Source organism: Trachinotus anak, unplaced genomic scaffold, assembly GCF_046630095.1.
Source record: "Trachinotus anak isolate AG129_WGS33_773 ecotype Australia unplaced genomic scaffold, CSIRO_AGI_Tana_v1 ptg000021l, whole genome shotgun sequence".
Classification (NCBI taxonomy): Eukaryota; Metazoa; Chordata; class Actinopteri; order Carangiformes; family Carangidae; genus Trachinotus; species Trachinotus anak.
In genome coordinates this window covers 17,603,908-17,616,120 of record NW_027273872.1, presented here as the reverse complement: position 1 = coordinate 17,616,120, position 12,213 = coordinate 17,603,908, and the positions used below count along the sequence as shown (strand labels likewise).

General features: G+C 41.0%; 2 protein-coding genes across 5 annotated transcripts; one reads left to right on the top strand and one right to left on the bottom strand.

The window, feature by feature from the left end:
* Nucleotides 1-1,614: 1,614 nt before the first annotated feature.
* LOC139606102 (uncharacterized) lies at nt 1,615-6,739 on the bottom strand. Of its 3 annotated transcripts, none has more exons than XM_071458125.1 (11): nt 6,590-6,739; nt 5,632-5,689; nt 4,055-5,551; nt 3,867-3,959; nt 3,669-3,773; nt 3,460-3,569; nt 3,167-3,358; nt 2,893-3,055; nt 2,645-2,810; nt 2,143-2,237; nt 1,615-2,074 (listed from the first exon to the last, which is right to left on the bottom strand). In XM_071458125.1, the coding sequence occupies exons 1-11, from the start codon at nt 6,722-6,724 to the stop codon at nt 1,989-1,991; spliced, it is 2,700 nt and encodes an 899-aa protein (XP_071314226.1). In that variant the 5' UTR covers nt 6,725-6,739; the 3' UTR covers nt 1,615-1,988. The 3 variants fall into 3 exon arrangements, with proteins under 3 accessions (XP_071314226.1, XP_071314228.1, XP_071314227.1); XM_071458127.1 differs by having other exon boundaries at nt 4,055-4,519; XM_071458126.1 differs by having other exon boundaries at nt 5,632-5,823; nt 6,590-6,630.
* A 171-nt stretch (nt 6,740-6,910) lies between these two features.
* Nucleotides 6,911-10,761, top strand: LOC139606103 (cis-aconitate decarboxylase-like). 2 transcript variants are annotated; one of them, XM_071458128.1, is made up of 6 exons: nt 6,911-7,065; nt 7,463-7,517; nt 7,697-7,884; nt 8,295-8,387; nt 8,681-8,886; nt 9,438-10,761. In XM_071458128.1, exons 1-6 carry the CDS (start codon nt 7,048-7,050, stop codon nt 10,363-10,365), a joined length of 1,488 nt encoding a protein of 495 aa, XP_071314229.1. In that variant the 5' UTR covers nt 6,911-7,047; the 3' UTR covers nt 10,366-10,761. The 2 variants fall into 2 exon arrangements, with proteins under 2 accessions (XP_071314229.1, XP_071314230.1); XM_071458129.1 differs by lacking the exon at nt 7,463-7,517 and having other exon boundaries at nt 6,936-7,065; nt 9,438-10,516.
* Nucleotides 10,762-12,213: the final 1,452 nt, after the last annotated feature.

Sequence of the window (12,213 nt, the reverse complement as noted above, 5' to 3'; positions counted from 1 at the left end):
TGCAGCTCCAACATCAATTACCCACCACATCCAACGACAAATCGCTACACACTTGCATACACACATGAACACATACACATACATATACACACACCTACCCCTTCCCTCATACACACACACACACAGACAGATTCACACACACACACACACACACACATATACACACATACACAAATACACATACGGAGCATCTAATGGTTAAGGACTATAGAGTGACCATAAATGTGGATATTGTTAACTATTGTTATCGTTACTGTGGTTGTTTTTCTGTTGTTGTTGTTGTTGTTGTTTTTCCCTGTCTCCCCACTCCCATTTTCCTTTTCCCCATATTCCCTCTGTTTTCCTCTTCCTGTCCACTCTCATTCCTGATGTGGTCTGGTTGTCTTAATAAAGTTAAAATATGTGAGGTTTTAAGTACCTGCTCTAGTCAGGTTTTAAGTACCTGCTCTAGTCAGCAGGTTTGCATGTTTTGACAGTTTTAAAGTCTTCATGTCAGCCTCTGTCACTTGATACTTAACTGTTGAGTGAGTGCTCAACAAGGATCTCATCATTGTTCTGTGGTTCAGAATCACTCTCAAAGCATTTAACCTGCTCAAGTCATCCGGGAGTAAAGCAATGTTGGTAAAACCGCCCAGGTTGGGTTTTGAGGCCGTTTGCATCTTTCAGTAGCACTGATTCTCATATCTGCCATACTGTAGTGTTGGCTGCTGGTGGAAAATACACAGCATTTTGCAGGATGGAGGGGAATTTCCTTGCTAGATAAAAGGAGGAACACTTAATTGTAAGGTGACAAACAGGACTGGGAGATTACCTCAACATCTCTGCACCACGGGTTGTACCCAGAGGCACCCGCACAGTAATTGTCTTATAGGGACATAAATATTCGTTTATTGGCTGCAAGCCAGCTTCCACACCTCTTCAGAGTAGATGTAGAAATCTCATTGTTATCTTCTCATGGCTGATCAGCTTTGCCTACCACCAGCTTGCACATTACTGTACATGCTCGTTAGACTGAGGTCTTACAAGTGTCCCTATGAAGCCATCAAGGCCATTAGACATATTATTTGGTAGGATACTTTTCATGTTGGTGGAAATAGGTTTGTGAACTTGTGCAACTGCAACTTTGTCTTTATTTCAGTTAAAATTAGAGTAGAAGTTAGATCATCTTATGTCTTTTCACAGCATGAGCAACACCTTGTATGTGTAATTCAGATTCAGTTCACTAGTCATGTGTAATGGAGGTTTTGTCCCATCACTTGTTTTCTGTTTTCCATGTCCCTTTCATTTCGCTGTTTTCACTATGCTGTGTGTCTGCCACTTCATGAGCTTAGTTATCTATATGCATTTAACACAAGCAGATTTTGTTGGTTTGAACCCATTATGAACTTGCTTGTGAAAAGATACCTTGCTGTGACTATTAAGACCTGACTATGGAGGTTCTAACTATGCAGGTCTTAATAGTTTCATTCTGATATGGTGTATGATTGAAAAATATATTTTTTAATCAATATTGAAGATGGTTTGCTGTTTAATGCATAATTTATGGTAAATTATCTTTCTTAATCAACAGTCATTTTTACTGGGCACATTATGATTTCATGACACAACACTTAATGCACATTATTTAAAAATATTGTTTATTTGAAGAGAAATGCAGCACATGAATACACAAATAGCAACAGGAGAGAACTTTGCATTATTTTATCAATTTATTTACATCTCAATTGTTTGTGTAAACAATTTCCAATCAAGAGAAAAGTTGAAAAGTCAACAGTGTATTAGCAACAGTGAATATTGTAACAGAAGGGCATTGATTTTATTGAAACACTTCTACAGACAGAAAGGAGTGGTATAACCAGCACTACATAGATTTCATCCCTATCATCTTCATAGTTTTCATAAAGCAGTCATTGGAAATGCAGAAGCTGAAGAAGCAGAACTGGCAAGAAATCATTGATGAAGAGGCTTAAAAATGAGGTATATGATGATCACACCATAGTGCTTTTCACTCTGTCAAAGATCTGTTGGACCTTTACTGCAGGGACACAGCCTTCCCTCACAATGGTAATGGTCCCTGTGGAAAAAGTGAGACAGGTTTGAGTGAAAAAGTGTCTAAAAAAATTTTGAGATTTTGTTTTTTACCTTCATCAATCTTCAGGCAGTTGACCACAGTAGAAGCAACAACTTCATTTGAGTTCCCATCACACAGAACCCCTTGGATCTTGTTTCCCAGACGACTGTGGCAAAACCAGAAATGGTATTTCAGAATTTTTACATTTTAATGAATAGTACTTTAATATATATATATATATATATATATATATATATATATATATATATATATATATATATAGAGAGAGAGAGAGAGAGAGAGAGAGAGGGATTAATGGAATTCAAAGTGCTTTACAGGTGACTGAATAAGCCAATGATGAGACAATACAACAATTGGAGACCAATGCACACAATAAAAAAGAAAAAGTGAAATAATACAAACAACAAAATTGATTCTGAAAATGAAATACATAAGAGATGATAGAAACGTTTTAAAGCAAAACCTAAGATACGATGTGTAGTGTGTCCACTAGATGACAGCTGACATAAATGAGGACTTGAGTACAACAAAGTTCTGTGAAACGATGCTTACTTTATGACCATGCTATGGTGGGTGCTGTCTGCCTCTCCACTGGGATTGGCTGAGGTAATGGCAAGGGGTCCAGTGATGTCACATAGGTGGCAGGTCACAGTGTGGTCAGGGACGCGGATCATGATGCTATCTCTGGTACCAACACGGTCATAAGCTGGTCCCACTCCTAAACAAGATCATTTAAAAGTAACTGTCATTTACTGAAGTTAAACTGAAGATAGATCTTTAATTGCAGCTGCCAAGTTTACCCAGCCTCAACAGCCAGTCGCCTTTGCTGACGATGCAGCTGATGCCTCCAGGATACACGTTCCTCATAAACTCCCAGAGCAGAGGACTGAAGGGAGGCTTGGCTGCTACCAGCTGCTCCACACTAGAGATGCAGATACAGATGGGCTTCTCTGCTGGTCTGTCCTGGAGCAGGTCAAAGATAACAAGTCGATGAGATTCACACAACGTGGAAATTGAATTTAATGATCTGTCCCATATTATACTCCAACTAGCACCTTATTTTTTTTTTCTTACTTTAATGTTGTAGATCTTCTCTATAGCCTGAGGATTGTTGCAGGAGGCAGCCAGGGCATAGACTGTGTCTGTGGGAATACCACAGACTCCACCTTCCTCCAGAAGGCCAGCGATCTTCAGGAGACCACTGGTGAGCCGTGAATTTGCCACTGGACAGGGTGGCTCTGAAGAGGTTTCCTGTTTCATTTGTTTCTATGGGAGGCCACAGAACAAACAAGATATTCATCAAGCTAACAGACCAAAATAACGTTAGGAAGAATACACTCAACAGTAAATTTATATTCATTGCTTACCTTTATTAAAGGAGGGCCCATAGGTAGCAGTGTCTGTGAGAAGATGCAGTTGACCAGTGATGCCAGAGCTCCATATATACAAATTATTGAAAGCAGTGCAAGCATGGCCACTGTGAAGAACAGTTTGTCACAATGTTTAATTAACTACAAGGACATTTTTTCAGAGAGAATGTAAATAAAAGACTACAGTTACAAAATATTATAATTACTTTCTAGTTGGTATGGCAGTCGTGGCAGGGTGGACAGCAGGAAACAGACCAGAACAACCTCCATGATTGTTGTTAGAAAAAGCAAAACCAGGTTCCTGTAGGCAGCTGATGAAACAATGGAAGGGATTACAACTGGCCCAAATAATAATAATAATAAAAATGACAATAATAATTCTTCTCTAATGTGGTTAACCTTACCTATCAGCATGACGAAAGCATTAATGACCAGGAAAGCTATGGCTCCTGCTGTAAAACCATAGGATGCTACTGTGGAAAATTGTAGCAGGTCACCTGGGGAAAAAAAAGAAAGAAAAATTTGTTATTAGAATTATGGATAATTAAGTCAGAACAAATCCCCATCTAATCACATGGTTTTACCAACATACCAGCAAACCTAAACCAGGTCCAGGTTGCCCACACTGCTACATAGATGGACGAGATGACAGATCCAAAGCGTCCACCTCCTGTAACTTGCAGCCGGCTGACATAGGCCTGGATGATGGCTCCAGAGATGAGGACCCAAGGGACAGTCAGATTGAGGAAGGATGGATTTGTGCTTAAGGCACGCGCATGGAGGGCTGAGAGAGCTGCAACCCCATTTGAAAGGTAGAACAGGGCGTCTGAAGCTGGAACCACCCCCTGATCTCCCAGTGTAGACCTGCTGCACTTGAAAGCTTTCTGTAGCTGTTCAGTGGAGATGGGCTGTGGACCAACAGGGATGAGAGACTTCTCTGCTATTGTGTTGATGAGACGTGAGAAGGTACCATACAAGGAGGCTGCGGTGAACAGGGAGCAAGCTACACCAAAGAAGATGTAGTAACCCTGGAGGGGGATCTGGGAGATTGTTGAGACTGTGAGCAGGACAAAGAGCATGTTGTGGATCAGTTCCAGGACATCCATGTTCAGGCTTCCCACACAGAGCACCAAGGCTGCCACCACAAAGAACCAATCCCCCACCATTGCTTCCCTCCCTGAGACCACTGTATTCTCCTCTACAATCAGAACAGATAGCACAAACTCTTCCCAAGCCTTGATGAGCCAATATGTAGCATGAAGACCAAACTTAGTGGTGTGGTAGCAATCTTGGCGCAGATGGGCGTAGTAGCTTGAGAACAGCTGCGCAACTGAATTGACTGAGACCCATGTAACTCCTAAGCCAAAGGACTTCATGTACCCAAAGCTGTAGAAAGCAAAGATGAAGGGGGCAACAGTGTCACAGAAGAAACCCAAGGCCATGGGCTCTGCGTATTTTGTGTTTTTCTTCTTCTCTTGGCCAATGCTCTGGGCACTTGCCGAGTTGGCGGTTCCTAGCAGGAGAACATTAAAGAGAGGGGTACCAAAGCCTTTGAGGACTAGACGCTGAGTCAGACCTTTGACAAGCAATGCAGCCGAACCATAGATGGCAAAAAGGAGAATGAGCAACTCGAGAACCCCAGAGACCACGAGAGCCCAGGAGCTTGCTACTACAGCTACTGCTTCAAAAATTAAGGTGGCTGTGATGGCCCCAAAAACGAAAGGCATAATGTAGTTTACTGTGGCAGAGCAAAAGGCCAGGAGGAAGGACAGAAGGATATAAGGGACCAGACCAGCAATCGCTGATTCTTCTATGGACAGAAATATATGGCAAGCTCCTGAGGTGGCATTTAGACATGTGCTGTTCGTCACATTGGTGGACGAAGACATGTTGTTTATCATTAGATGTGGCATGAATTCTGTGGTTGGAGTTTCATCTAAGGCACCAAAATAGATTCGAGTGGCACCAAAACTGCTCCAAAGAGCAGCATAGCCAATGAAGGCAGTGCCACTCAGATGATCATATTTTCTGAAGGAAAGCAGACCAGACACCAGTTGGCATATACCACCGATTAGGATGAGATGGACACCTGTAAAAGTTGTTGTAAATTAGCATAAGCCAATTTTATTTTACTTTTTAATTTCATTTTCTAGCACATTCAGATTTTACCTGCAAGGATGTTCTCCACTCCTACTGGTGCGATGCCAGTATGTGCTCTACTGAAGTTCTGTAGAAGTACGAGGAACGCACTGATCCCATTGGATAACATGCCCAACACTCCTGGTTCACCATAGAAACTGGCTGGAAACCCATCTAATGTTGCCATTGTGTCTTTGTTTTCAAGTGGATGTTTTTTCTGAGCTGGCAAAGAATGTAAAAATGTTTTTTTTAAATGTAATGATAAAGACAATATATGAATACAGCCTGTACCTCTTTGAAAGGTAGTTGATATAATGCAGTGCAGATGCAATATTTTGCTGCAATTTATTTCCCAAAGAGACATAGTATTGTGATTACTTTAAGTAACATGCAGAAAGGGAAGTTAAGGTTTGTAGTTGGAAATAACAACTTACAGCATAAGTATCTCAGTGGAAAAAAAAAACACAGCAACAGGCTAATGACAGAAATGGGACCCCTAATTGATGCTACCACATTAGACTAGACAGGACTAGCTGTGCTTTATGGTACAGCTAATGGGGCTTCTAACAAATTAACTCTTAAACACTAATCTTACTGGTGTGCGAGCTGTAAGCTAAAAGAAGATACAAGGTATATTCAAGAAAATATGATACCTGAGCTAGATATTATTCGATAAATGTCAAATTCCAGAAGCAGCTGTATTTAAATTTCCTGTTAAATGTCTCAAATACAGCAGCTGACTACATAAGTAACCCTTTCTGTCATAGATCAGACACTGATATTAGACCCAAAGGCAAGGACAGCATACACTGAAATACAGTTGAGAATTTTAAGTTTTTCAAAGTTTTATATTTTTACTCATGTTATTCATGGTGATCTCAAAATAATGCTAATGAATAACTTTAAATTATACTATTGAAAGCACTTATGTTTTTTGCTTGAAAAGTTATCCATAAATCTTATTATTATATATGGAATGGAGCCTTACTTGATCAAGATGCTTGCACAGATGAAGTGTTGAGCTGTCCTGAAGTAGAGATGCAGGTTTGTCATAAATAGACTTATCTGGTTGTAGGAGGAGTTTCATGACATAGTCCTGACACCAGCCCACAGTGTTCACCATGACTTCACTATCACCTTTAAGAAAAGACATTCCTTTGTCACCTTCCTCTTCAGGTGATGGTGATGCTGATTATGTTAATTATGAGCACAATGGAAATTCCTCCCTTGAAACTGTATGCCCTCCCTTCCTTGTTCCAGTAAGGTAAACGGAAGCTTATGACAAGTCTTTGGGCTTTATAAGGTAGGTACCTCCCAACCAAGAAACAGCATCATTCACAACCTCTTGACTGCATCACTAAGAAAAAGAAGGAGAAACCTGGAAGAGAAAAGAAGTTTAAAGAAAGAAGAAAAACAATAACGTGGCAAAAACACCATACTGAAACCATGATGTCCAAACTGCAGGTAAATATTCACATTATTTTTGCAGATGTTTTTAGTTAAATGAATTAGACAGTAATGACAGGTGTAAATTTTATTTTTGACAGAATTAATAGAGGATAGTTGGTTACATTAAAACTGTTTGACTTAATTTAGTCTGCTGAAAGATTAAATACAAAATTCAAAATAATTTAATAGCATGCACTATGTACTCACCGGCAATAAGCCTTTCAAAAGGTAGGAGGCAGACAATGTCCACTAAAGGCTGATTTAACTTTATCTGTATCTGAAGCCTGTATCTGTATCTGAAGACAAAGAATCATTGAATATGTCTACAGCCACGAACCAATCTGAGGTGATTCAGTAAATGTTCTCCTAAGTAGTGTTCAGGTGTGTTCAACCATTTATACTTGTTCCACAGAAAATCATTAGGCCAGTGTGGGCTGTCAGAGAAATGCATAATCCTGCAGTGAAAGGTAAACCAGCCTCTGGTTGAGGATGGTTGGGGCCATTAATGATCTTGGGAACAAAAGTTGATTAAATTGTACTTGATTAATTATTATTTATAATATTAATATAATATTTAATAATAAATATAATTTTTCTCTTTTTTCTCCACACTGCTTGTCTCTACACATCATTCCATCCTCTGCAGTTTTGAAGTGCCCGGCCCCAGAGGACACAGTCACAGCCAGCTTTGGGAAGTTCCTCAGTGAAATAAAGCCCCAGCACTTGTCCTCCACAGTCCTCCACCGCAGCAAAAGGATGGTGCTGGACAGCATTGGGGTTGGTCTGATTGGCAGCACAACAGATGTGTTTGAATTGGCCCTGCAGCACTGTCAGGTGAGGCAGAGGGGGAAGAGAAAATAATGTTTTTATCTGATATGAGGCAATGAGACAGATGAAAGCAAATGCCTGACCTTACAGAAACAATCATCCTAAGTCAGAACAAATGCTGTGTGTTGACAGATGAGATGATGGAAGAAAACACTGGTTACTATTATAATAATGCAGTCATATATCTTGGGAACAGACAGGTTTTTATGGCTGATGACCTTTTTCCACAAATTTTCCAGATTGATTTATGACTTACAAAGAAACTTATTCAGCCTCTATTAATTTAAGGGTGATGTGCCTAAGCTATTTAAAGTAAAGTTCATGTAATGTGTGCTTGTCTGTGTGATGACTGTAAAATTTTCTTTTAAAAATGCCCCAACTCACTCTGTTTATCCGTCTCTGTCTTTTCCCCTCAGCACATGTACGCTCCTGATGACATCAGCTCTGTATACGGACGCAGGGGCACCAGGCTCTCCCCAACACTGGCAGCTTTTGTCAATGGAGTGGCGGTGAGTATAAATAGATGGAACAGATGTGTCACTATTGTCCCCAGTACACCAGTCAACTTCAGAGGCACTAATTCCATTACCTCAACCAAACTATGGCTATTTTATACTCAGCTATTTCTGCAGCCTGCAGAAATTAGCTTTGCCTGTTTGGTTGAAGCCTGTAATGGCAATTAAAGAGTGCTGACCAAGAAATGCAATATGGGAAACTACGGAAAAATGGCCATCTAATTGTTTTCAATATTAAAGAAATTATTATGTACAAACATTTGATTATTAAAATCTTCTTGCTTCAGACTCACTCCATGGACTTTGATGATACGTGGCACCCTGCCACTCATCCCTCAGGAGCGGTTCTTCCTGCTGTGTTAGCACTCAGTGACCTGATGCCTGCTAACCGAAAGCCTAGCGGCCTGGACTTCCTGCTGGCTTTCAATGTCGGCATCGAGATCCAGGGTCGACTGATGAGGTTCTCTAATGAGGCCCACAACATCCCCAAGAGGTGAGCTCCTCAGAGCATGAGTGCTATTATTGATATTGTAATTTATGTGCTAAAAACAGCTCTAGTGCCCATTTAATGGATATGAGGCCAGTTACTTGTTGACAATTTTATATTCTACATGGAGAACAAGTATCCACAAGTCTGAAGAGATCCATATATGACTCTGCTGATCTCTGCAGTGTGGTTTACAAGAAGGCCAGTGCAGTGTAATGTGCAGTCTCTTAGTGGTGTCAATGAGCTGTGAAAGGCGAGTTAGTGGGACAGCAGAGGCTCTGTGGGTAGTGTTGGCACAATTAGCCATGTGGAGGAGAATCACACAGGACTCCATTTATCAAGTGTTTACAACAAGTCAAATGACCCACCTCATTATATGCTTGTTCATCAAGTACTGAAATGACTAAAACCCTACTTTCTTTAGCATCCCTGAAATATACTGTGTCTGTATGTGGAGAGGAGAGTCATGTAAAGAGAAGCTGTTTGTCCAAGGTCAAAAGACTAAATTGTTCTAAAACAACCAAAGTCTCTCTTCTCTCTCTTCTTCTCATCACCAGGTTTCACCCTCCCAGTGTGGTAGGGACAATGGGAAGTGCAGCTGCCTGTGCTCGCCTCTTGTCCTTGGATCACTCCCAGTGCAGTCATGCCTTGGCCATAGCAGCTTCTTTATCTGGAGCTCCAATGGCTAATGCTGCCACTCAGTCTAAACCCCTTCACATCGGCAATGCTTCACGTTTGGGGCTGGAGGCTGCTCTGCTGGCCTCCCGAGGCCTAGAGGCGAGTCCTCTGGTCCTGGACGCTGTCGCAGGGGTGGCCGGCTTCAATGCTTTTTATGAAGACTACGTGCCACAGCCTTTAGAATCACCCAATGATGACAGCCATATGTTCCTGCTAGAGGAGCAGGACATGGGCTTCAAGCGTTTCCCCGCCCATCTCGGGATGCACTGGGTGGCAGATGCTGCAGCCTCGGTCCACAAGCTTCTTGTGGGAGTTGACCCTGGCACTGTCTCTCCAGCTCAAATCCAGGACATCTGGCTCAGAGTCCCCAAATCAAAGTACATCAACAGGCCTTTCCCTGAGTCTGAGCATGAAGCACGCCACTCCTTCCAGTTCAATGCTTGCAGCGCTCTCCTGGATGGTGAGGTGACTGTGCAGTCCTTCACACCCGCTGCCATGAGCCGCCCTGAGCTGCTCGCCCTGCTGAGCCGTGTTCAGGTGGAGCATCCCGATGACAACCCGGCTAATTTCAACCGCATGTATGGTGAAGTCCAGGTGACACTTGTTGGAGGAGACACTCTCAAGGGACGCTGTGACACATTCTATGGCCACTGGCGCAACCCGCTGACCAATGAGAGCCTGAGGAAGAAGTTCAGAAACAACGCAGGGGCGGTGCTTCCTTCAGAAAAGGTTGAGGGGCTGATTGATGTGGTGGATGAGCTGGACAAACTTAAGAACTGCACCACTCTTCTCTCACAGCTGCAATGAACATTTACAGACACACATAACAACCACAAAACAAAAAAACATAAAGTCAAGAGTCAACTTCAAAATACAAATAATAAAATATATTTACTTAAAGACACTGCGCTGAAGTTATTACAGGAAAATGTACTCAGAGATCAAATATAACATATTAGTCCAGAAAATATCACATGTCCAACTTATAACACTTTGCCCTAATGCACTCGATGTGCATGGGCGTCAGCTGTAATCCAGAACCCTGTTCACCATTACACATTTTTGATTATTTCTTTATTATTTTTCTTGTTTCTGTCTGTTGTAAATACTTGGAACCTGTGCTACAATTACTTTATTATAATGAGATAGTTTATTCTGTATTTTCTGAGAAACCATAATAAAAGTTTTTCTGATTTGAACAAATGCTTTGCCTGTTTGTGGATGCATTTAAACAGAGCAGGTCAATAGCCAAGGTTTATAATAAAATATATTTACATATACATTATCTGGTACTGTAATTCACTTCTACTCTGAATTAGTTTACAAGGAGAACAGCAGAACTGTAAAACACATACTCCAATGTCCTTCAGTGGGAGAGAAGGGGTGGCACAGTTATGTCCATGCCCTGGAAGTTTGGTAGGCAGAAAGGGACTGTGTTGCTTCCATTGCTGTGGGTGTAAGCAGCAGGGTATCCCAGCCAGAAAGAGCACTAGCAGAGCTGCTTCCACAGTATTGGAAGGTGCACTGACCGTAGAAGCAGATGGTAGCATAGACTGGGTGAGCAGGCAATGGGCAGGGGTTTGGCATCTCTCGCTCCATGCAGTTCAGACTCACATTGCCTTCTAAAGAATGCAAAAGCTCACCAGTAACTCACAAAAAGTGAGGTTCACCAGGAAATAGCTGTTCTGTCTCTGTTGCACTGTTAACATTTTCTGGCTGCTGTGCTATGTTGTTGTTCTCACCATTCAGCTTACATGTAACCTCAGAAATAAATTCAAAACCACAGTTTCATTCAAGTTGTCAAAACAGATATCAGAAATGCCTTCAGGACATATCAACTGACACTGATATCATCTGATACTGGGAGAAATCTGACTTGCTCCACATTTTTGTATTTACGTGCATGCATTACAAGAAAGGTGATAGCTCAGTCATGTAAAGCCTTCAAACAAGATTCAAATACTTGGATTTTCTAGGTGTATCACTTATTATACTAACATGACTCGAGTAAATTGTACTACTGCAGGTGAACAAATAACAATAAAACACAATAATACAATAAAAACTCCTTCAATTCCAGGACAGTCTGAAGCAGGAATTCTAGATGATATGTATTAGGTGAACCCTCACAGACTTAATTAATAACACGTGGTAAGTGATTTAGTGCAAGAGGCTACAAGGCTCAAAATGGTATAAAGAGGACAGCACTTCGTGACATGTCACAATGATGCCAAATAGTAATGATTTGGTGCAAGGTGCCTGATATGAAAATTAAAAAAATAATTTACAACATACATGTATTTCACACATGAAGAAAAATTTCAGTTGGTAATTTTTCTAGACAATAAGAGCATTTTAACCCTCTATTTGAACAATTAGAATCCGTTTATAGCCAACCTGAAGCTTAGTCAGATAAAAATCTTACTTAACTCTTTTCAAAATTAGTCTCATCACACATAATGTATGTAGAACCAGCAAATCCAAGGTGAGAAGCTGTGATAAACAATGGAGTTTCATCTTACTTAAACTGGCCAGGTATTTCACCATTAATTCAGAGATTTGAACATGCACAGTGAAAGTTAAACACTGAGACCAGGCAGGAGATAAAAAAGGACGCCCAGTGGTTTCTGGAGAAATAACATTACCTGGCTAGAT